Consider the following 24,281-nt stretch of genomic DNA (forward strand, 5'->3'; position numbering starts at 1 on the left):
CTAACAAACTGGATACGCGAACAAGATTCAGTATTTTACTGCATACAAGAAACACACCTCAATAACAAAGACAAACACTATCTTAGAGTAAAAGGATGGCTAAAGGTCTTCCAAGCAAATGGTCCCAAGAAACAAGCTGGAGTCACCATCCTAATATCCAATAAAAGTCTTTCAACCAAAAGTTATCAAGCATGAAGAGGAAGGATACATCATATTCATTAAAGGGAAAATCCACAAAGGGAAAGTCTCAATTCTGAACATCTAAGCTCCAAATCCAAGGGCACCTACATTTATAAAAGAAACTTTACTAAAGCTCAAAACATACATTGGACCCCACACAATAATAATGGGAGACTTCAACACCCCACTCTCACCAATGAAGAGGTCACTGAAATAGAAACTAAACAGAGACACACAGTGAAACTAATAGAGGTTATGAACCAAATGGATTTAACAGATATCTACAGAACATTTCACTCTAAAACAAAAGAACATACCTTTTCAGCACATCATGGTACCTTCTTCAAAATCAACCATATAATTGGTCACAAAACAACCCTCAACCAATACAAGAAGATTGAAATAATACCATGCATCTTATCAGACCACTATGGCCTAAAGCTGGTCTTTAATAACAGCAAAAGCAACAGAAAACCCACATACATGTGAACAACTCTCTGCTCAATGATAATTTGGTCAGGGATGAAAGAAAAAAAATTAAAGACTTCCTGGGATTTAATGAAAATGTTGACATATCATACCCGAACTTATGGGACACAACAAAAGCTGTGCTAAGAGGAAAATCACAGCAATAAGTGCACTGGTAAAGAAATTGGAGAGATCTTACACTACCAATGTAACAGCACACTTGAGTGCTCCAGAACAGAAAGAAGCAAACTCACCCCAGAGTAGACTGCAGGAAATAGTCAAACTCAGGGCTGAAATCAACCAACCAACCAAAGAGAACAATACAAAGAATCAGCAAAACCAAAGACTGATTCTTTGAGAGAATCAACAAGATAGGTAAACCCCTACTCAAACTAACTAAAGGGCCCGGAGGCAGCATCCAAATTCACAAAATTAGACATGAAAAGGAGAGATAACAACAGAAACTGAGAAAATTTTTAAAAAAATTATCAGATTCTACTATAAAAGCCTATACTCAACAGAACTGGAAAATCTAGATGAGATGGATAGTTTTCTAGATAGCTACTACATAACAAAATAAATCAAGAGCAGGTAAACTTTCTAAACAGGCCCATATTCCATAAGGAAATAGAAGAAGTCATTAAAAACCTCCCAACCAAAAGAAGCCCAGGGCCAGATGGATTTAGTTCAGAATTCTACCAGACCTTCAGAGAAGATCTGATACCAACATTCCTCAAACTATTCCATAAAATAGAAGTAGAAGGAACACTACCTAATTCATTCTATGAAGCCACAGTTACTCTGATGCCTAAACCGCACAAGAATCCAGCAAAAAAGAGAACCTCAGACCAATCTCCTTATGAATATTGGTGCAAAAATACTCAATCAAATTTTTGCAAACCGAATTCAAGAACACATTGAAACCATCATTCACCACGATCAAGTAGGCTTCATCCCAGGGATGCAAGGTTGGTTAAATATACAAAAATTCATTAACATAATCTACCATATAAACAAACTCAAGAAAAAAAGATCATATGATCATCTCTTAGATGCAGAAAAAGCATTTGACAAAATACAACACCCCTTTTATGTTAGAAGTACTGGAGAGATCAGGAATTCAAAAGCAATTTACTGTAAACCAACAGCCAGTATCAAATTAAATGGAGATATTTGAAGCTATCCCACTAAAATTGGGAACAAGGATGCCCATGCTCCCCATATCTATTCAATAGAGTTCTCAAAGTGCTAGCTAGAACAATAAAACAAAAAGAGATCAAGGGGATACTAATTGGCAAAGAAGAAATAAAGGTATCACTATTTGCAAATGACATGACAGTATACATAAGGGACCCAAAAATTCTACCAAAGAACTTCTTTAGCTGATAAACAACTTCAGCAAAGTGGCTGAATATAAAATTAACTCCAATAAATCAGTAAACTTCCTTTATACAAATGATAAACAGGCTGAGAAAGAAATTAGGGAAACAACTCCCTTCACAATAGGCACAGATAATATAAAATATCTTGGGGTAACTCTAACCAAACATGTGAAAGATCTTTATGATAAGAACTTCAAGTCTCGGCAAGAGAAGTGACATATATTCCTATGTACCGGGCTGTGCTGCTTATGGTGGTGCTGGAGAGGGGGCACTGAGCTGTTGGGTATGAAGTGTAATGGAACAGACTTTACCTCCTGAAACTGCTGCTTCAAGTTCAAATCAGGCAAGCAACAGACCCGCAACAACCAAAGAAGAGTACACAAGTTGAAGATACAACACTTGCTCTGAAACAAGAAGTTTGTGCCTACTCAACAGCTTTGAAAGAGCACTTCCCAACACTGCTAGTAGTCTTTGTTTTCTTCAGTGCTATACTGTGAGATTGCCCAGTGCAGCAGCAGTTGTATTCTTTATTAGCTTGGTAGATCATTTCCTCTCGCTTTTTTTTTTAAAATACTAGCAACTTTCATCCTTTGGATCTTGTGATGAAAACAAAAGTAGGGTCAGCAAATACTACTGAAAAGTGCAATATTTGATTATCACTGCAAGATGAGCTTTGATCCAAACCTTCTCCACAACGGACACAATAGGTACCCAATGTTACTTCGGCAGCACTCCATGAGACTGGGGTTATTGAAAAACTGTTGACCTCTTACAGATTTATTCAGTGTTCAGAATGGCAAGCTAGACTTTTCTTCTACTGTTCACAATATAATGGCAACCGCCAGGACTTAAAAGTAGGAGACGTGGAATTTGAAGTATCATCTGACCAGAGGACTGGGAAACCTATTGCTATTAAATTGGTTAAGATAAAACCAGAAATACATCCTGAAGAACCAGTGAATGGACAGGTTGTGTGTACTGTTCCTCACAACTTAGTAATCTCCAGCTGCCTTGGGTCAGAGTCTAACAGCGAGTGTATGCTATGAACATAATGGGGAAGTGTTTTATCTGACTTACACCTCTGAAGATGTGGAAGGGAACGTGCAGCTGGAAACTGGAGATAAAATTAACTTTGTAATTATAACAATAAACACATTGGTACTGTAAGTGCTCATAACATTATGCTTTTGAAAAAGAAACAAGCTTGCTATCAAGAAGTAGTCTGTGCCATGAAGGAGGTGTTTGGCTTTATTGAAAGAGGTGATGTTGTAAAAGAGATATTCTTTTACTGTAGTGAATTTAAAGGTGATCTAGAAATGAATTTAAAGGTGATCTAGAAACCCTGCATCCTGGAGATGAAGTTGAATTTACAACCAAGGAAAGAAATGGTAAAGAAGTTGCAACAGATGTCAGACTATTGCCTCAAGGAACAGTCATTTTTGAAGATATCAGCATTGAACATTTTGAAGAAACTGTATCCAAAGTTATCCCAAAAGTACCCAATAAAAACCAGAATGACCCATTGCCAGGACAAATCAAAGTTGACTTTGTGATTCCTAAAGAACTTCCCTTTGGAGACAAAGGCACAAAATCCAAAGTGACCCCGTTGGAAGGTGACCATGTTAGGTTTAATATTTCAACAGACTGACGTGACAAATTAGAATGAGCAACCAACATAGAGGTTCTATCAAATACATTTCAGTTCACTAATGAGTTCAGAGAGATGGGTGTGACTGCTGCCATGAGAGATGGTGTTGATTTCATTAAGTGTGTGGACTGTGATGCTTGTATGTTCCTCCACCTCAGTGAGATTCTTGATGGGAACCAGCTCCACATTGCAGATGAAGTAGAATTTAACTGTGGTCCCTGATTTGCTCTCTGCCCAAAGAAATCATGCTATTAGAATTAAAAAAACTTTCCAAGGGCATGGTTTCATTCCATTCCCATTCAGATCATTTTTTGAGCACCAAAGAAAAAGAAGCCACTTTTTCCAATCCCAAAACTCCAAGCCCAAATAAAGGCAAAGACAAGGAGGCAGAAGATGGCATTATTGTTTATGGTGACTGTGTGGTGAAGCTATTGTTTTTCAAGCCAAGGATGTGGAAGGATCTACTTCTCCTCAAATAGATAAGGTTGAATTTAGTATTAATGACAAACAGAGGCCATTCTAACTCCAAAAGGCTCTTGGGTTATGCGGCAACTCTGAAAGATAATTCTGACTTTATTTAAACAGCTAGCCACGTTAAGGAGATATTTTTCCATTATATTGAGTTCTCTGGTGGTGTTGATAGCCTGAACTGGGAGACATGGTTGAATACAGCTTGTCCAAAGGCAAAGGTGATAAGGTCAGTGCTGAGAAAGTACACTCACTCACTGAATGGCAGTACTGAGGGAACTAATCCAACCATCTACTCTATGTCCTATGAGAGGTGTTGATCCAACACAGACTGAGTACCAAGGAATGACTGAGATTGTGGAGGAGGGGGATATGAAAGGTGAAGTGCATCCTTTTGGCATAGTTGGGATTGCTAACAAAGGGGATTGCCTACAGAAAGGGGAGAATGTCAAGTTCTAGTTGTGTACTTGGTCAAAATGCACAAATTATGGCCTACAACATCATACCCCTTTGTAGGGCTACTGTGGAGTGTGTGAAAGATCAGTTTGGCTTTATTAAGTAGGAGATAGCAAGCTCTCTTTTCTTTTCTTTTCTTTTTTTTTTTTTTTTGGATCTTTTTTTCGGTGCTGGGGACCGAAGCAAGCTCTCTTTTCCTGTGAAAGAAGTTCAGGATGACATTGAGTACAGGTGGAATTCTCAGTGGTCCTTAATCAGCGCACTGGGAAATGCAGCGCATGTAATGTTTGGCAGGTCTGTGACAGCCCCAAAGCTGATGCAGCTTTCTCAACCTGATCAGTTGGTCAACTGCTTAAAGAACATCACCTTAGATGATGTCAATGCTCCATGTCTAATGATTCTTCATCAGCTAAGATAACTCAATGGGATTTGGTGCAGAAAGAAAGATCCATCAAGCTGGTGTCATTGACTAACCATGTCTACAAAGCACATGATTAATCTACTATGGTCAAGTTGGGGGGATTCTGGTGAAGGGTTCTAAATATCTTCCTCTTCATCTCTCCAAAAATCTGGAATACTTATTCTATTGAGCTGTAACACCAGTTTTAACACCTTCTTTGTGTTATATTTAAAGAAAAAAAGAAATTTAAGAAACCATTTTAAAATTATGCATAGTTGCAGCCTGGAAAACTTAAGGTGGCACCTTTAGTGTCAATCTAGGAGCTTTATTTGATGCATTTAGTACAACTGGTAATTGCAAATTCCACTTGGCCTGTGTAAGTGAACAAAACAAACTGTTACATTGTTGGCCTATGAAATTCTGCACTCTAGCCAGTGTATACACTCTACCTTCATTACTAACACTCAGATGCACTCTTTTCCTTTTCTTCCCATTCATTATGCTTTAATTATGAGAACCATATGAAGGTAGAATGTATTACTTTTAAAAATTGCAAAAATTTATATAGTAAACGATTTTCTTAAGTTGATGGCCAAATGTTAAAATGTTATTTTCGTATCATTTATCATCTTGTCACAATCCACTTAACGAAGTTTGATTACATTTCAGTGAAAATTATCTTCCAGAATAGTTTTTCTTCTTCTTCTTCTTGGGATGGGGGGGGGTAAATAACTTTACTATTAGTATGTATGGTGCAGAATTTCATGCATATGAAGTGTGCCATTAGAGTGAGAATTTAAACATATTTAAACTAAAGACGAATGCACAAAACTGCTGCTGTTTAGATCACTGCAGCTTCTAGGACCCAGTTTCTTTTACTGATTTAAAAACAAAATGAAAAAAAAAACATTGAAATGAATCCTGATTTTTTTTTTGAAGTAGCCCCCTGGTTCCAGTGCCCTGTTGAATATAGGCACTTGATCCTTGGTGCAACTTCTGTTCAACTTTGTGTCACGGGAATGGATTGGCCCGATTTCTTGGCATTTCTCTTGAATTGGCCCCAAACAGGGTCCCTGGACAGTGGACTGAAGGCTTTTGTCTAAAGGTGACGAGGGTCAGCTCAGGGGTTCTGGGGGAGGGCATTTTCATCTTCCCCCTTGGCACTTGAGGTATTGAACTCTGCGTAAAAAGGCCGTTTAGCTTTGTAAACACAAAACATTTTTGCTTTCTCTGGTTTCATGTTAATGGCAAAAGAATGGAAGCGAAAAGTTTTACTGATATTTGGAAAAAACAAAACAAAAAACAAAAAAAGAACTTCAAGTCTCTCAAGAAAGAAATTGAAGATGATCTCAGAAAATGGAAAGAGCTCCCATGTTCATGAATTGGCAGAATTAACATAGTAAAAATGGCCATCGTATGATGAAAGTCCGTCTACAGATTCAATGCAATCCCCATCAAAATCCCAACACAATTCTTCAAAGACATAATAAAAAGAACAAGTCTCAAATTCATCTGGAAAGGCAAAAAAACCAGAATAGCGAAAACAATTCTTAACAATAGAAGAATGGCTGGGGGAATCCCTCACCTCAAGCTCTACTACAGAGCAATAGTGATAAAAACAACATGGTATTGGTACAGAGACAGGTTGATCAATGGAATAGAGTTGAAGACCCAAGATATAAAACCACACATACACACTCACTTGATCTTTGACAAAGAAGCCAAAAATATACAATGAAAAAAAGAAAGCATCTTCAATAAATGGTGCTGGTCTAACTGGCTGTCTGTATGTAGAAAAATGAAAATAGACCCATTGTCACCATGCACAAAGCTCAAAACTAAGTGGATCAAGGGCCTCAACATACAACTAGATACACTGAATCCAATAGAAGAGAAAGTGGGAAAGAGCCTTGATTCATTGGCACAGGGGGGAAATTTCCTAAACAGAACTCCAAAGGCTCAGGCTCTGAGATCAAGAATTGATAAATGGGACCTCATGAAACTGAAAAGTGTCTATAAGTCATGGGACACAGTCAATAAGACAAATCAGCATCCTATAGATTGGGAAAAAAATCTTCACTTACCTCATGTCTGATATAGATAGAGGACTAATATCCAAAATATGTAAATAACTCAAGAAGATAACCACCAAAAAACCAAACAACCCAATTAAGAAATGGGGTAAAGGCACCTAAATCCTGTGGGGGAAGAGAGCTGGACCCTCAGAAGTATGGACAATCCTGAGAATTCAGAGACAACTACTTTCTGCCCACATTCCTGACACGAGAGGAAATTGCCTAGTGCCATCTGTGCCCTCTGGGCACAGGGACCTAGGAGCAGTCAGGGGCAGGACCCTTGAGGTTTCTGCCTGCACGGATAGCTGTAAGCCAGTTGCCAGGAGCACCTACACATCTGAGATGTGTAGACCAACTCTTCTACCCCCAAGCAACCAGCCTGGAGACTTCAGGACACACAAAACCAGGAGCAGCTCTCTATTTCCAGATCCGGCTGAAAGAAAACAGTTTACAGGAGTGCTGACAAACAGACCTACAGGAGGGTCAAGCCACTGAGACAGCAAGACAAGGTAACACCAGAGACAACCTGAGGGTGAGAGGCAAGCATAGGAACCTAAGCAACAGAAGACTACTTGGCATCAACAGAGCCCAGTTGTCCCACCAAAGCAAATACTGGATTATCTAAACACGCTGGAAAAGCAAGATTTGGATTTAAAATCAAATTTTATGATGGAGGACTTTAAGAGGGATATAAATAACTCCCTTAAAGAAATACAGGACAACACAAGTAAACAAGTAGAAGCCCTTAAAGAGGAAACACAAAAATCCCTTAAAGAATTATAGGAAAACACAACTAAACAAGTGAAGGAATTGAACAAAACCATCCAGGATTTAAAAATGGAAATAGAAACAATAAAGAAAGTGCAATGTAGATAGAAAACCTAGGGAATAGATCAGAAGCATCACCAACAGAATAGAAGAGAGAATCTCAGGGGCAGAAGATACCATAGAAAACATCAATACAACTGTCAAAGATAATATAGAACAGAAAAGGCTTCTAGCCCAAAACATTTAGGAAATCCAGGACACAATGAAAAGATCAAACCTAAGGATAATAGGTATAGAAGAGAGTGAAGACTCCCAGCTCAAAGGACCAGTAAATATCTTCAACAAAATCATAGAAGAAAACTTCCCTAACGTAAAGAGAGGCCCATACACATACAAGAAGCCTACAGAACTCCAAATAGATTGGACCAGAAAAGAAATTCCTCCCATTATATAATAGTCAAAATACCAAATGCATAAAACAAGGAATTTTAAAAGCAGTAAGGGAAAAGGGTCAAGTAACATATAAAGGTAGACCTATCAGAATCACACCAGACTTCTCACCAGAGACTATGAAAGCCAGAAGATCTTGGACAGATTTCATACAGACCCTAAGAGAACACAAATGCCAGCCCAGGTTACTGTATCCAGCAAAACTCTCAATTAACATATATGGAGAAACCAAGACATTCCATGACAAAACCAAATTTGCACAACATGTTTCTACAAATCCAGCCCTACAAAGGATTATAGATGAAAAACTCCAACACAAGGGAAACTACACCTTAAAAAATATCTCTTAACATCAATGGACTCAATTCCCCAATAAAAAGATATAGACTAACAGACTGGATATGTAAAGAGGACCCAGAATTTTGCTGCCTACAGGAAACACACCTCAGAGACAAAGACAGACACTACCTCAGAGTAAAAGGCTGGAAAACAACTTTCCAAGCAAATGGTCTGAAGAAACAAGCTGGAGTAGCCATTCTAACACTTAATAAAATTGATTTTCAACCAAAAGTTATCAAAAAAAAGATAAGGACACTTCATATTTATCAAAGGAAAAATCCACCAAGATGAACTCTCAATCCTAAATATTTATGCTCGAAATGCAATGACACCTAACATTCATAATAGAAATCTTACTAAAGCTCAAAGCACTCATTGCACCTCACACAATAATAGTTGGAGATTTCAACACCCCACTGTCATCAATGGACAGATCATGGAAACAGAAATTAAACAGAGACATAGAGAAACTAACAGAAAGTATGAACCAAATGGACTTAATAGATATTTATAAAACATCTCATCCTAAAACAAAAGAATATACTTTCTTCTCAGCACCTCATAGTACCTTCTCCAATACTGACCATATAATCAGTCACAAAACAGGCCTCAACAGATACAAGAAGATTGAAGTAATCCCATGCATCCTATCAGATCACCATGGACTAAGGCTGGTCTTCAATAACAACAAAAAACGACAGAAAGTCCACATATACATGGAAGTTGAACAATGGTCTACTCAATGATAACTTGGGTCAAGGAAGAAATAAAGAAATTGAAGACTTTTTAGAATTTAATGAAAATGAAGGCACAACATACACAAACTTATGGGACACAATGAAAGTGGTTCTAAGAGGAAAACTCATAGCTCTGAGTGCCTCCAAAAAGAAACAGGAAAGATCATCCATCAACAGCTTGACTGCACACCTAAAAGCTCTAGAACAAAAAGAAGCAAACACACACAAGAGGAGTAGAAGGCAGGAAATAACCAAACTCAGGGCTGAAATCAACCAAGTAGAAACAAAAAGGACTATACAAAGAATCAACAAAACAAGGAGCTGGTTCTTTGAGAAAAATCAACAAGATAGATAAACCCTTAGCCAGAGTAACCAGAGGGCCACGGAGAGTGTATCAAAATTAACAAAATCAGAAATGAAAAGGGAGGTATAACAACAGAATCTGAGGGAATTAAAAATATCATTAGATCCTACTACAAAAACCTATACTCAACAAAATTTGGAGGAAATGGACAATTTTCTAGATAAATACTAGACACCAAAGTTGACTCAGGATCAGATAAACCATGTAAACAACTCCATTAACTCCTAAAGAAATAGAAACAGATATTAAAAGTCTCCAAACCAAAAAGAGCCCAGGATCAGAAGGGTTTAATGCAGAATTCTGTCAGACCTTCGTAGAAGACCTCATACCAATACTGTCCGATCTATTCCACCAAATAAAAACAGACAGAGCACTACCCAATTCCTTCTATGAAGTCATAATTACACTTATACCTAAACCACACAAAGACCCAACAAAGAAAGAAAACTTCTGATCAATTTCCCTTAAGAATATTGATGCAAAAATATTCAATAAAATTCTCGCAAACTGAATCCAAGAACACATCAAAACAATCATCCATCATGATCAAGTAGGTTTTATCCTAGGGATGTAGGGGTGGTTCAATATACAGAAATCCATCAACATAATCCTCTATGTAATGAAACTCAAGGAAAAAAATGTCATGATCATCTCATTAGATGCTGAGAAAGCATTTGACAAAATTCAACACCCCTTCATATTAACAGTCTTGGAAAGACCAGGAATTCAAGGCCCATACCTAAACATAGTCAAAGCAATATACATCAAACCAGTAGCCAACATCAAACTAAATGGATAGAAATTTGAAGCAATCCCACTAAAATTGGGTACTAGACAAGGCTGTCCACTCTCTCCCTTCTTAGTCATTATAACACTCAAAGTCCTAGCCAGAGCAATCAGACAACAAAAGGAGGCCAAGGGGATACAGATCGGAAAAGAAGAAGTCAAAATATCACTCTTTGCAGATGATATGGTAGTATACTTAAGTGACCCCAAAATTTCCACCAGAGAACTACTAAGCCTATAAACAACTTCAGCAAAGTGGCTGGGTATAATATTAACGCAAACAAATCAGTAGCCTTTCTCTACTCAAAGTATAAACAGGCTGAGAAAGAAATTAGGGAAATGACACCCTTCACAATAGTCCCAAATAATATAAAATACCTTGGTGTAACTCTAACCAAGTAAGTGAAAGATCTGTATGACAAGAACTTCAAGTCTTTGATGAAAGAAATTGAAGAAGATCTCAGAAGATGGAAAGACCTCTCATGCTCATGGATTGGCAAGATTAATATAGTAAAAATGGCCATTTTGCCAAAGGCAATCTACAGATTCAATGCAATCTCCATCAAAATTCCAACTCAATTCTTCATAGAGTTAGAAAGAACAATTTCCAAATTCATTTGGAATAACAAAAAACCCAGGACAGCGAAAACTATCCTCAACAATAAAAGAAGCTGGAAAGAACCCAGATGCCCTTTAACAGAATACAGAAAATATGGTACATTACACAATGGAGCACTACTCAGCTATCAAAAACAATGACTTCATGAAATTCATAGGCAAATGGATTGAACTATAAATTATCATCCTGAGTGAGGTAATCCAATCATGGAAAAGCACACATGGTATGCACTCACTGATAAGTGAATATTAGCCCAAAAGCTTGAATTACAAGATACAATCCACAGACCACATGAAGCTCAAGAAGGACAATGACCAAAGTACAGATGCTTCACTCCTTCTTAAAAGGGGCAACAAAAATATTCATAGAAGGGGATATGGAGGCAAAATTTGGAGACCAAAGGAACAGCCATTCAGAGCCTGCCCATATGGGTATATGGCCCATATATAGATCTACAGCCACCAAAACTAGATAAGGTTAATGAAGCCAAGAAGTGCATGCTGACAGGAGCTGGATATAGCTGTCTTCTGAGAGGCACAGCCAGAGCATGTCAAATACAGAGGCAAATGCTAGCAGCAACCCACTGAACTGAGAATAGGATCCCCACTGGAGGAATTAGAGAAAGGATTGAAAGAGCTGAAGGGGCTTGCAACCCCATAAGAACAACAATGCTAACCAACCAGAGCTCCCAGGGACTAAACCACTATCGAAGGATTATACATGGACTGACCCATGACTCTAGATGCTATGTAGCGAAGGATGGCCTTGTTGGGCACCAATGTAAGGAGAACCCCTTGGTCCTGCCAAGGTTTGACCCCCCACCCAGTGTAGGGGAATGTTGGGGGAGCAGGAATGGGGTTGGATGGGGAAGGGAACACCCTTAAATAAGGGGAGGGAGATGGGATGGGGGCTCATGTCCAGGAAACCGGGAAAGGGAATAACATTTGAAATGTAAATAAAAAATCCAGTAAGTAGAAAAGAAAAAGAATTGCCACTCCATCTTGGTCTTTGGGAGGTTAAGGGGGGAAGAGCAGGGGTTTGGGATCAAATGTAACACAAATAAATCCATTATTGAGAAAATAAAAAAAAGGGGAGTATAGAACTAAACCAAGAATTTCAACAGAGGAATCTCAAATGGCTGACAAACACCTAAAGAAATGTTCAAAGTCCTTAGTGATCAGAGAAATGCAAATCAAAACAACCCTAAGATTCTACTTTATACCAGTCAGAATGGCTGAGATCAAAACCTCAGGTGATAACACATGTTGGTGAGGTTGTGGAGAAAGAGGAACATTCCTCCCCGTTGCTGGTCGGATTGCAACTGGTACAATAATTCTGAAAATCAATTTGGAGGTTCCTCATAAAATTGGAAAATGACCTACCTAAAGACCCAGAAATACCACTCTTGGGAATATACCCAAAAGATGCCCCACCATGCCACAGGGGCATGTGTTCCACTATGGTCATAGCAACCTTATTTGTGATAGCCAGAAGTTGGAAACAACCCACATGTGCCACAACAGAAGAATGGATACAGAAAATGTGGTTCATTTACACAATGGAATACTACTCAGCTATTAAGAATGAGGCCTTCCTGAGTTTTGCAGACAATAGATGGAACCAGAAAATATTATCCTGAGTGAGTTAATTCAGACCCACCCAATAGCACATGCATGGTATGTTCTTTCTAATAAGTGGATATTAGCCCCCCCCCCTAAAAAATGAGAGATACAGTCTACAGAACTCAAAAAGGCCAACAAGCTGAAGGGCCCAATTGAGGATACCTCAGTCCCACTTGGGAGAAGAATGCAACCACAAGGGGGGGGAGGGAGACAGGGAGGGATAGGGGAGGGAAAGGGAATGAGGGTGAGTGGGAGAGGGGAACATGATCTGGTATTAGGTAGTGGGGGGAGGACTGAAGCCCTGAGGGCCAGAGGAAAAAATGGAAACATGCTACCGTGGGAGGAAGGAGGTTGGGAGGATGTTCTAGAATGTACCAGAGGCCTGGGAAGTGAAAGATCCTCGGGACTAAAATGGGGGGGCATAGATGAAATGCCCTACAGTGGGGAGAGGGAACTTGTAGAGCTCACCTCCAGGAGAAAAACAGGGCATCAAGTGAGGGATGGGGTTGCTATTCCACAGTCAAAACTCTGACCTATAATTCTTCCTGTCTGAAAAAAATACAGAGATAGAAATGGAGACGAACCTGAGGAAAAGAAGGTCCAGCAACAGGCCCAAAGTGGGATCCATCTCAAGGGGAGGCTCCACAACCTAACACCATTACTGAAGCTATGGTGCGCTCACAAAAAAGGACCTATCATGACTGCCCTCCAAAAGACCCAACGAACAGCTGAAGGAGTCTGATGCAGATATGTGCACCCAACCAATGAACAGAAGCTGCTGACCCTTGTAGTTGAAATAGGGAAAAGCTAGAGGAAGCTGAGGAGGAGGGCAACCCTGTAGGAGGACCAGCAGTCTCAATTAACCTGGACCCCCTGATCTCTCAGACACTGGATCACCAACCAGGTAGCATACACCAGCTGAGATGAGGCCCTCAACACACATACAGCAGAGGACTCCTGGGTATGGGGTTCAGTTAAAGAAGATGCAACTATCTCTCAAGACAATGGAGGCCCCAGGGAGTTTAGAGGTCTGGTGGGGTGGGTAGGGACATCCTTGTGGAGACACAGGGGGTGAGTGTGGTATAGAACTGTATGTGGGGGATGGACCAGGAGGGGAATAAAATTGGGAGTATAAAATTAAATAAATTTTTAAAAATTAAAAAAGAACAATTTCTCTAAAGAAAAACCATTAACCAGTGAAATGAATAGAAGTCGAGTTCTTCTAATTCAAGTGAGGAAGGAGCGTCAAGACCATAGTCTCAAGCTCATACAGAACCTAAATCCTGAGACATTTGACTACTCCAACATGGTAAACTATGATGCTCATGAAGCACTCTTCATTTCACTTACACTACCTGAAAGAGCAGCAGCCATGTCTCCAGTACTTGTTTAGGAAGAGGGTACATGTGGTTCCTGTAGATCAAGCTCAGGCCATGAGCTTTGACTGTAAGCATGTTTATCCACTAAGCCATCTCGCTAGCCCTGAAAAATCTATGTGCATGTTTGTTGGCTTCTACTTAAATAGAGCACATATCAATATATAAATTGGGCTTGGTAGGTTATTCTACAAACCCTGGTCTTCTCCAAAGCAGCACACATGAGCCCAGGCATTTTTAGGCACTATGTCAACACAGCTGCCACTCTAACCATCACTTTCTTATTTAATTGGCACATCTCCCAGTGTTATTTAATTGGCAACTTGAGACAGGCTTAAATTGGCAAGCTCCAAACATTTTAAGTTTGTCTGAATGAGAAACTCTGTGCTGTTTCAATTATCTGGAATAATAAATTAAGAAATCATTCCCAGCTGTGGATGCAGCGCGGCAGTAGGACCTGCCTAGGTTGATCCTCAGCATGAGGAAAAAAGAAAACATTCCTGGTTTTTAGTAAGATACAGATAAGAGAGGCAGCTTTTAGAAAGGAAGGAGTCTGTTAATTTACTTAATGTGAAAATACTGCAAAGCATGCAATTAAAATTAAAGGTCTGATCATAAAAATAGCAGAAAAATGTTAATAGTGACGCTCTCAATAAACAAGTGGACACACAGCAGAAGACAATGCATTCACTTTGATGATGAACCAACTGAAATCATGTTTTCAAGTTAAAACATGAAAAGTAAAAGTAAACCAGAAACTAGATTTCACTTTTTTTTTTTTTTGGTTTTTAAGTCTTGCTCTGTGGCACAGACTGGCAATGAACTCTATGTGACGTGCTATCCTCAAGTTCTGGAAGGTCCTCCTGCCTTAAGTCTTTTAAGCTCTAGAATTACTAGTATAAGCTCCTGTACCTGGTTTCATTCATTGGTCTTACACTTATTTTCATTTGCATCTTTGTGTGTTATGTCTATGAACACTGAATTCAGGTTCCTGCAGAGGCACCAGATCCCCTGAATTAGAGCGCTGTGAGTGGCCTGATGTGGATGCTGCAAACCGAACCCTTATCTTCTAGAAAGTACTCTTAACTGCTGAGCCACCTCTCTCTCTAGCTCCTCCATTTGTTTTTAAATACGGTCTACTCACTGGCACAATGACCTCAAATAATGTAACTTGTTAGGGAGATTTTTAAATGTTTCTGAATGATAAGCTTCTTTTCCTATTTCAAAATATATTGAGGAAGCACAACTAAAAAAAAATGAAAAATCTCAAACTCCTTAGTCCACAGTTTCTAACTTTATTCCAGGGCAAACAACAGATCTATACCTTTTTTTGTTTTTGTTTTTAATATTATGACCAGAAAAATGCAAAATATAATGAAATTCAAAATATTTGTATTAAAGATAGCATTATAGGGTCAGAGACAGCCTAACAGATAGGTAAAAGCATTGTAATCCTGACAACCTGGAAGTGGCAGCGGGCATCTGTAATCTTTGCACGCCTACCTCAAGATGGGAGACAGAGGCACCTTTTTTGTCAGAGGCTCATGATCCAGTCAGCCTGCTTCACAAGGAGCACATGTACTCTCTCTCTCTCTTTCGCATGTACACAAGCAATAGTTATGATATGCCAGTTACAGTAGTCTTGACAAATATTTCTATTTCTAATACTTCTATAGGCTAGTTGACCACATTTTAAAGTTAAACTATACAAACAGGAAGTAAGTGGTTCCTTAAAATACATTGAATGAATCTCAACTTAATGTGAAACTAACAATTTTTGTTTTAGTCAAACAGGAAACTTTTTAAAACCTTGTTTTTAGTAAGAGTTGAGCTCCAATATTAGATAAACTTGGTCATAGTCAAGCTTTTTGGTTACAAAATATCTAAAAGCTTGACTTTTTTTCCATCCAAATCTCAAAAATATTCCACTCTGAACTTTTTGAAGTACGGCTTCTAAGAAAATGTTTTAAAATAGATATTGCTCATAAGTAGGTCTAAGTCTGCATCACCTGAAACTTTTCATGACTTCCCTGAGAGCCTGGCCACTGTACCAACAGCTGACCTTGGAAACCCATGGATTTAAAACAATAGGAAAATAAAATTGTATTTCCTTGAAAAGAAGAGAGAGCTCATGCACAAATCCAAGGCAGGAAAACTTTAATAAAAGTTTCCATCTGGAAGTCCAGCTCTGTAGCAGTGACTGCCTAGCATGTGTGAGGCCCCAGTTCAGACCCAGTACCAGGAGTGTGCATGTGTAGGTTAAAGTTTTAAGGATCATTCCACCTATCATTCCCTGCAGCTTACATTTAGTTAATGGAATAAGTCTTAACAGGGCTGAACATACTCGGTCTCCCTTACCCCAATTCCTTTATACTTACTTGCAGCCTGGCAATGGAACCGAAATCCTCGTGGAATTTCACCTATAACACAAAAAACAGTTGAGAAAAAGGGATCTGAAGTTCTTACTTGTGCTACAGTAACAATGACCAAATTTTGGTGCGGGTTATTTTTATTACATTAAAACATAAAATTAAAACTCATACTGCCCTTTCCTGGTTTTTGTTTTGCTTCCCTTTGTCTTGGTGGTTGTTGTTTAAATAAAACATGATAATATAATTTTCATGGATTTTTCAAGCTACTTTTCACAGCAAGTTGTTCCTTCCAGGAAAATTATACTAGGGAAAAAGTTCATGGCAAAGAACTTCTATAGCTGGAGTCCAATGAACAGCTCTGAGAGCAGTGGGACACGATTCTGCAAGTGTACACAAACTTTCCAGAACAAAGAAAATGTTGAAATTTTATCTTTTCAGTGTTCCACAACACACACACACATACACAAAATCTAAAAACTGTATGGCTGCCCTAAGCTGCCCTAACTCTGCTGTCCTCTGAGAATGAACATGTCCAAATTAATTTTAAAGCTCTTTTCTCTCTTGATACATTTCCCCTCTTGACTTTAAGGGTATGGGGCAAGGGTAAGGGCTCTCTGTCCTTTGGGAACTGACCAGAGCCTACTCTTTGTAACTATCTTGCTTTTCATTTTTTCTTGAGACAGGGTATCACCAGATAGACTAAATATTCTTGCCTTGCCTCCTGAAAGAATGATGAGGTCACAGGTTTGACTCTCCCTTGCACTACTGTTTTTTGCTTTTAGTGGAATAGAATAGTGGAAAGGAAATGACTAAGGATGTTAAGAGTACTGGTCTACCTCCATACTCTTTCAATAGTTACTACTAATACCTTACAAATGAGCTAGCTGGTTCAGAAAGGTATTTTCAAGGTTACAAAGCAGTTATCAGCTTCAAACTAAAGACTACTGAGGTAAAAAGATGGGATAGTGAAAGAAAAGGAGACACGGAGCAGAAAGAAATCCCAAGATGTAAGGCCACAGGTCAAAGAATGGCAGGTTCTATATTTTGAGCTATTCTATCCTCTGAATTCTAATGTTTACTTCAGAGGAAAAGAGGCAATCAACAAAAATACTTGGGACTTAAGTATTATGTTTATGCAATCTTTAAGAACTAATCAGCTCTTAAGAAAACTACTATGGGGGTTGGGGGTTGGGGATTTGGCTCAGTGGTAGAGCGCTTGCCTAGGAAGCGCAAGGTCCTGTGTTCAATCCCCAGCCCCAGAAAAAAAAAAGAAAAAAAAAGAAAACTACTATGGGGTAGAGAGATAGCTCAGAGGTTAGGAGCACCAACAACTCTTTCAGAGGTCCTGAGTTCAATTCCCAGCAACCACATGGTGGCTCACAACAATTTGTAATGGGATCTGGTGTGTCTGAAGACAGCTAGTGTGCACATATACATAAAATAACTAAATAAATCTTAAAAAAACTGCTATGAAGTCAGTTTTTTTTAAAGCATATACTTTTAGGATCTAGAATCTATCAAATACTGACTACTTACCTGGATTGATAAAGCTGTGGAAATCTGCCATAATACCTTCCTGGAGGGAATATTTGACACAGCCAATTTCACAAGGGAGGAAGCGCTGTTCACAATGAGGAGGTAGCTCACCATGGCTAAAAATATTCAGAAAATAAAAAACACCTCCAAGGAGAGCTGAAAAACAAAATAAACAGAACTCTTAAGACTTTTAGAACTGCTTTTGTACTGGTATGTGTTCTGTGTTTGCTAGTGAATTATAAAAGAAAACTCAATTATACCAGGTAAATAAAAACTTAGCAATTATGTTTATCGAGAAATTTAGTAACTGTTCTTAACATAAAGCAGTAACATTATTCAGTCCTGCAATAGCCTTTACATGATTCAGCTACAGATTGGCATTCATTTCAGCAAAGACATAAGTTGTGACATATGGAAATCCAACAGAACAAACGAAGTAGAACTGTAGCTATGGATATTTAGTTCTCTGCCTTTGTACTTTCTGCTACTATACAGAAGACCACCTATAATACAAGAGAAATATGTGGGAGTAGCACTGGCCACCTAAGACCAATGCTAAAAGTCTGTGTTAAATGAAGGCAGAACAGGAAAGGCCCTTAGGTTAGCTACATTCTCCTCTAACGCAGTGCAATAATTTATCCTTGATTCAGCCTGCCCACCCCAGGGTATTGTAAAATTCCTTGTTCTTAATTGGCAAATAATAATAGCACATCTTTATTTGTCACCATAGGGCTTCATGTATTTATAAATTGTGGAATGATTAAAAAATCAAGCTAGTTAATGTATCCATTAATCCATAACCTCCAACATTTAGAGCCTACTCTCTTACCAGGCTGGAAAAATAGGTCAAAAGTCTTATTCGTCTGTCTACCTCTATAACCTAAGTGTGGGAGCTACAAAAAAGTCTAATGTTTAATAATGTAGGAAGTGGTGGAAACCAAGATTTTTGTTACAGAAACTTTACAGTAAACAAATGCAAATTAGTTCATCTGGTATTACATTAGTGCTAGAATACTTGAACCCATATAGTCAATGATTAGGATCAAACGAACAGAACATATTTTGGAGTGGGATGCACTTGTATGTATATGTCCTTGAGTGAGGCTATTAGACACCAATCTTGAGTGTCATTTTCTAGGAGCTGTCCATGTTTGTGATGGACCTCTCACAGGATGTTTCCTAATTAGTTTCCTAATTAGGCCAGGCTGGCCACTATCCTGTCTCCATCTCCCAGCATAGGGATCATAAACTAGCAATACGACCACCCTTCACTTTTTATACGGGTGCTGGTCCTTACCATTGCACCGCAAACACTATTTCCCTTCCCACACCATACCGAACTGTTTTGTTTTGTTTTTTTTTTTTTTCAATTGCCCAATATGCCATCCAAATTTGAGCGAAGTATTTTAGGAATACTCTACCTTGATCACTTTTTATAGATAAATTTGACATATCAGGGGGAGAAACACTTGGTTTTGGTACAAGCATGCCTGGCCTCCTCAGTGGTGTGGATACGAGTTTCTGAAAGTAAGAGAATCACCAATCACTTTTAAACAGAGCTATTGCTAGATACTTTACTTCCCATATTTAAATTTTAACAAAGGAGCCTCAAAATAGCCCGTGGTCTTTGTCAGCATTCCCTCAAGGCCAATGGAAACTATTAGTAAATATCAGCAGACCGACCGCAGCAATCTATGAGAAGGTGGGTATAGATAAACAACTACAGCTGAAAGTCATTTGCTCACTCCTCATCATCTCATTTCCCCGAGGCACTAACAACCAAACGCCAGGCTGGTGCTCAAGAGAATATTATTTCAAGAAAACAGAACAAAATCCTAAAGCCGATACATGCTGTTTGTGGTTTCCATTTAAAAGTGAAAACCACAAAAGGCTGTGCGCCTCCAACTATCACAAAACACACACACACACACAATATACTTAAGTTTTGTGGAGAATATTTTCTTCAAATTTTCATTCTTTTTCTTTTTTTGTGTGCAGACAGGTGCTTGCCTGCATGTATGTGTGTTACATTTGTATAGCACCAGTAGAGGCCAGAGGAGGGCATCAGAATCCACGGGAACTGGAGTTACAGATGGATGTGAGTCACCATGTAGGTGCACTGACTGGAAACTGGGTCTTCTGGAAGAGTAGCCCGCGCTTTTAGCCAATGAGCCATCACCAGTCCCTTGAGGAGATATGTTTTATAGAAAATTCTGGTAAGAGAAATCAAAACTCACAAGCACAACAATCTCATAAAGCCTGACTTAACACATCAACTTAAAACATAAATCCACCATTTTTAAAAATAACTTGCCACAATTTGAATTTCAATCCAACGTCACTAATTTAAGAATGAAATTTCAGTATGTACAGAGAAAAACAACACAAGATGAAGAAAAAGTCTTCACTAACGACCTTGTAGTTACGGAACAGAAACGAGTCAGACTTGGTTTACTATCCCGCCACTTGGGAACCTGCTTAACTTTTTTTCTTTTCTTTTTGTCTGTGGGATCTACACATGTTAAGCCAGGTCTTCACATCTTGTTATTCCACTATTTAAAGCACAGTTAACAAGCTTGCTTCTAGGAATCACTTAAATAAAACCCAACTACTTTTAAGTATGCCGACTTTTGTTTTTAAAAGCCACCTAACCGTTAAGACTTGAAAAGGCACTCTGGGAGGCTGCTCAGTGCAAGCCCTGACCACAAACCTGCCTTTCCCCTGGGGTTTCTACACTACCTGGAAGCTTCCCGAAGGTTCCTCGGACTCCACTGTGGCTGGAGTCCAAGGACGAGTCTGCGAGAGGCGGCTGCCCATACCTGCTTCTCTGAAGGCCCAGAATCCTTTCCCTGGGCTGCTCTCCACTCTCGAGCCATTTCTGAGTATTTCTCCTTCTCATCCTCCCTCAGGAGCTTTGGGAGAAGAGGGAGACAAGAGAGGCAAGCGGTGAGGTGTCCGTTCCACGCCTCGGTTCTGGAAGGTTCTGTCGGTTGGTCCAGCCCTTGGGCCGTGTCCCCTCTACGGGCGCCCACAAGTCGGGTTCCCACTGTGCCCTCCCTGCTGCCCAACTGCCCGCAGCCTCACCGCCCAGTCGGCCGAGCAGTAGGGGATGGCGTCTGCCACGCGGGCCACCGGCAGGCCTCGCCGGCGCAGTTCGGGAATCTTCTCCTGTACGAAGAAATAGTAGGCATTGCGGCTGGCCCTGCGGTTGGGCATGGCGTCGTCGGGCCTCGACGCCCTCCAGAGACGCAGCAAGCAGCCGGCGCCCTCGCCGGGCTCCCGCCCTTAGTAACCGAGCTTGGAGCCTGCACGCGCTTCAGCCAGGCGCTTAGCCAATCAGGACGCAGCGCGCAGCCGCATTGGCCCCCGCTGGGGGGGAGGGAACAGCATGAAACTGAAAGATTCCGTGCGTGGGAGGGTGGAGGGGGCGGGGAAGGAAGAGGAGCGAGGAGGTGCTGGTGGGGAGAGCGCTGTGATTGGCTGATTCGCTTGCCCGGTAGGCGGGGGATTGTCACGTGGTAGGCCTGGTGCTTTTTCTGTATATTGTTGCGTGATGGGCCTGGTGAGTAGGAAGAGGACTCAGGGGTGCTCTTCGTTCCGGGTGTTTCAACAGCCGGAACTAGCGAGCTTGTGCAAAACACTGAGAGGGAAAAGGTGGGGACAGTAGGGTGTTTTCAAGACAACAACGACAACAACCCCAACATATTTGAACACTTATGTTATTAGCATTTGAGGAGCTGAGGATTGAACCAGAGCCTCCAACATGCTTGGCCAGCCTTCTACCACTGAGCTGTGTTCTCAGCTCCTTCCCCCTATTTTTAAAGTACAATTTATAATTAGCCATAAGAAGAAAACACAAGAGGTTGAGATTTCAAAGAACATCCTCGGAAAAAGTCTTAGAGGCTTTCTCATACAGTCTGGGTAATTTGGGGAGGAGTCAGTTTTATCAGTAGGTGACATTTTTGGAGTTATCAAATGAGTTCTCTATTTAGTTACTGCTGACTCGACGTTGGGCCTGTGTATTTAGTAATAGAGTTCTCATACTGGTTCCAATTGTGCTGCTTGATCTCGCCTGGGTTTTCTCATTGTACTTCCCAACGAAATTTCTTTGTGCATTCAACTTACTAAATTTGTGTATACGTAGAGTTGGAAATTCACTTAAAATTTTTATCTTTTCGGATAACCGATCAGTTTTTCTCTCCCCGGTGACACATATCAGACAGATTAGGCTAGATTAAAAGTAGATAACGGCAGGGTTATTTGGAGGCAGCTCTCCGGTGGGTTCATCGGATCTCACAGGTGGAGGTCAGTGAGGTCACGCATCCAGGCAAAAGCAAGGGTTTTTTTTTTGTTGTTGTTGTTGTTGTTTTTGTTTTTGGGATGACACGTGAGATAGGAGCTGGTGGGTTGCTGGAACACAAAGGAATGAGGCATTTTCTGTGGGTGGAGTTGGTGGAAGGGGGCAGACGGGGTTTCCCAGTTTGAGCAGGGGTTCTAGCCAAACAACCTCATTTTTAATTGTTTGCTAGTAATATTGCTAAATTTTTCTGGTATTGAACCAGTCTAATGTTTGTGATATACTCTCGTCTTGATCATGAAACATTGCTGACACTTTAAAAAAGTTATTCTTTCTTAGTACATAATAGATTATTTTTGTGCTGCTTTCTTTAGGGATCAGGGGAAGTTATGAGTGAGTAGCATCCCGAAAGAATGTGCTTCGTTGACATGGGCAGGGCCATGTCCGAAGATGTCCCAGTGAGAAACTGACAAAGTTATTAGCTATAAGGGCCAGGCACAAGAGGAACGGCAAAGCTTTCTTGGAGAGTAGGAGAATGAATGTTTATGAATGACGGATTGCTCAGTGAGAGCAATTACTGTGGATCCCTCGGTGTTTACAGACTGAGACTGCTCACCTACACAGACCTCCTGTGGAGACTTGCTAACTCCCCTTCTTAGGCTCCTAACAGACACATTGAGGTTCCAGATTGCCGAGGTTGTAGGTATCAGCAGGTTAGAAAACTCCACCGGATCCCAGTTTCACTGTGTGTCTGCGTATGTCAGTTCTTTATTCCCTCTCTGTCCGTGGTTAGGGAGGGTTCCCAAACCCAAGCTACACATGATTAGGCAGCTTTTCTTACTAAATGTTGCTATCAGGGTTGTTACTGCCTCATAAAATGAATGCCCATTTCTCTTAGGAGAATAAGATATGAGAATTACCGATGCTTTGAAAAGTTGGTTGACTGTCTTATTTAAGCTCTGATACAACCTTTGGAGAGCAGCAGGGGTTGAGGGAGGTGAACCTTGAAGGATCTGGCACCGGTTGTCTTTGCAGTTTCCTTTAGCCATTTCTCTTAGAGACCTATGTTAGAGACTGCAAGTATATTGGAATAAAATTTGGCGAGGAGGTGCGGCTACTGAAACTTCCATAAATATGGATGAGACAACATCTTGACAGGGTCTTCTGCTTAGCTGCTTGACTCAGCAGTTCCACTCTTTCCAGAGGAACGGACTCACACAAGGGCTTCTAGATGAATTTTATAACAGTTCTGTTCATAAAAAGACCTGCACGGAATACCCCGAAGTCATCAACAGTTCAACTGGTAAATTGTGGAATATAATAGCATAGACCACTGGGGACTCTGAAGAAGTAAGCTAATCTTGCCACTCTACATGAATTCTGAAAGGTTGCTAAGTGGAAGAAAGCATATATAAAAATGCGCATTCTCTGTGCCCCAGTGGATACAACTCCTGGGTTAGCTCATGACTGCAGCTAGCAGATCAGCAGGAGTAGCTAGAGGCCTGGAGGTAGGGAAAGTAGAAAACCATGGAGGTGGAGAACTGTTTTGTGCTTTGTAGTGGTTACAGGCAGAGTGTGTCAAGTTCATCTAATTATATTTTTAGACATGCATTTTCAAAAGTTATCACTTTATGTGTATTGGTGTATTTTCTGCATGGATGTCTGTGCACCACGTGCATGCCTTAAGAGGGTTGGATGCCCTGGAACTGGAGTTAAGAGATGGTTGTAAACTGCCGTGTAGGTGCTGGGAACTGAACTTTGGTCCTTTGGGAAGAGCAGTTAGAACTGCTAACCCCCAAATCACCTCTCCAGCTCCCAGATTGCATGCATTGCCTTCTGTGTAAAATACAGTCCAGTAAAATTTATTTTAAAGATTGGCATAAAAATAAATGTAATACTTATTTATAATTTAAAAGATACATACTATCTCCTTTTTTC

General features: G+C 40.1%; 1 protein-coding gene and 1 pseudogene across 2 annotated transcripts in view; one reads left to right on the plus strand and one right to left on the minus strand.

Moving 5' to 3' along the window:
- Mael (maelstrom spermatogenic transposon silencer) overlaps window positions 1-21,344 on the minus strand; it is a 39,438-nt gene extending 18,094 nt beyond the window's left edge. The window contains exons 1-5 of one of the 2 annotated variants that reach the window (XM_032915021.1): window positions 21,131-21,344; window positions 20,866-20,958; window positions 19,468-19,567; window positions 18,047-18,202; window positions 16,517-16,558 (exon numbers count right to left, since the gene is read on the minus strand). In XM_032915021.1, the coding sequence (XP_032770912.1) occupies window positions 16,517-16,558; window positions 18,047-18,202; window positions 19,468-19,567; window positions 20,866-20,958; window positions 21,131-21,262 (523 nt within the window). In that variant the 5' untranslated portion in view covers window positions 21,263-21,344. The remainder of the gene's footprint in view (window positions 1-16,516; window positions 16,559-18,046; window positions 18,203-19,467; window positions 19,568-20,865; window positions 20,959-21,130) is intronic. The other variant, XM_032915022.1, reaches the window with a different exon arrangement.
- On the plus strand, window positions 2,697-5,115 carry LOC116911159 (annotated as a pseudogene).
- Window positions 21,345-24,281: the final 2,937 nt, after the last annotated feature.

This window comes from Rattus rattus, chromosome 10, assembly GCF_011064425.1.
Source record: "Rattus rattus isolate New Zealand chromosome 10, Rrattus_CSIRO_v1, whole genome shotgun sequence".
In the NCBI taxonomy this organism is placed as follows: Eukaryota; Metazoa; Chordata; class Mammalia; order Rodentia; family Muridae; genus Rattus; species Rattus rattus.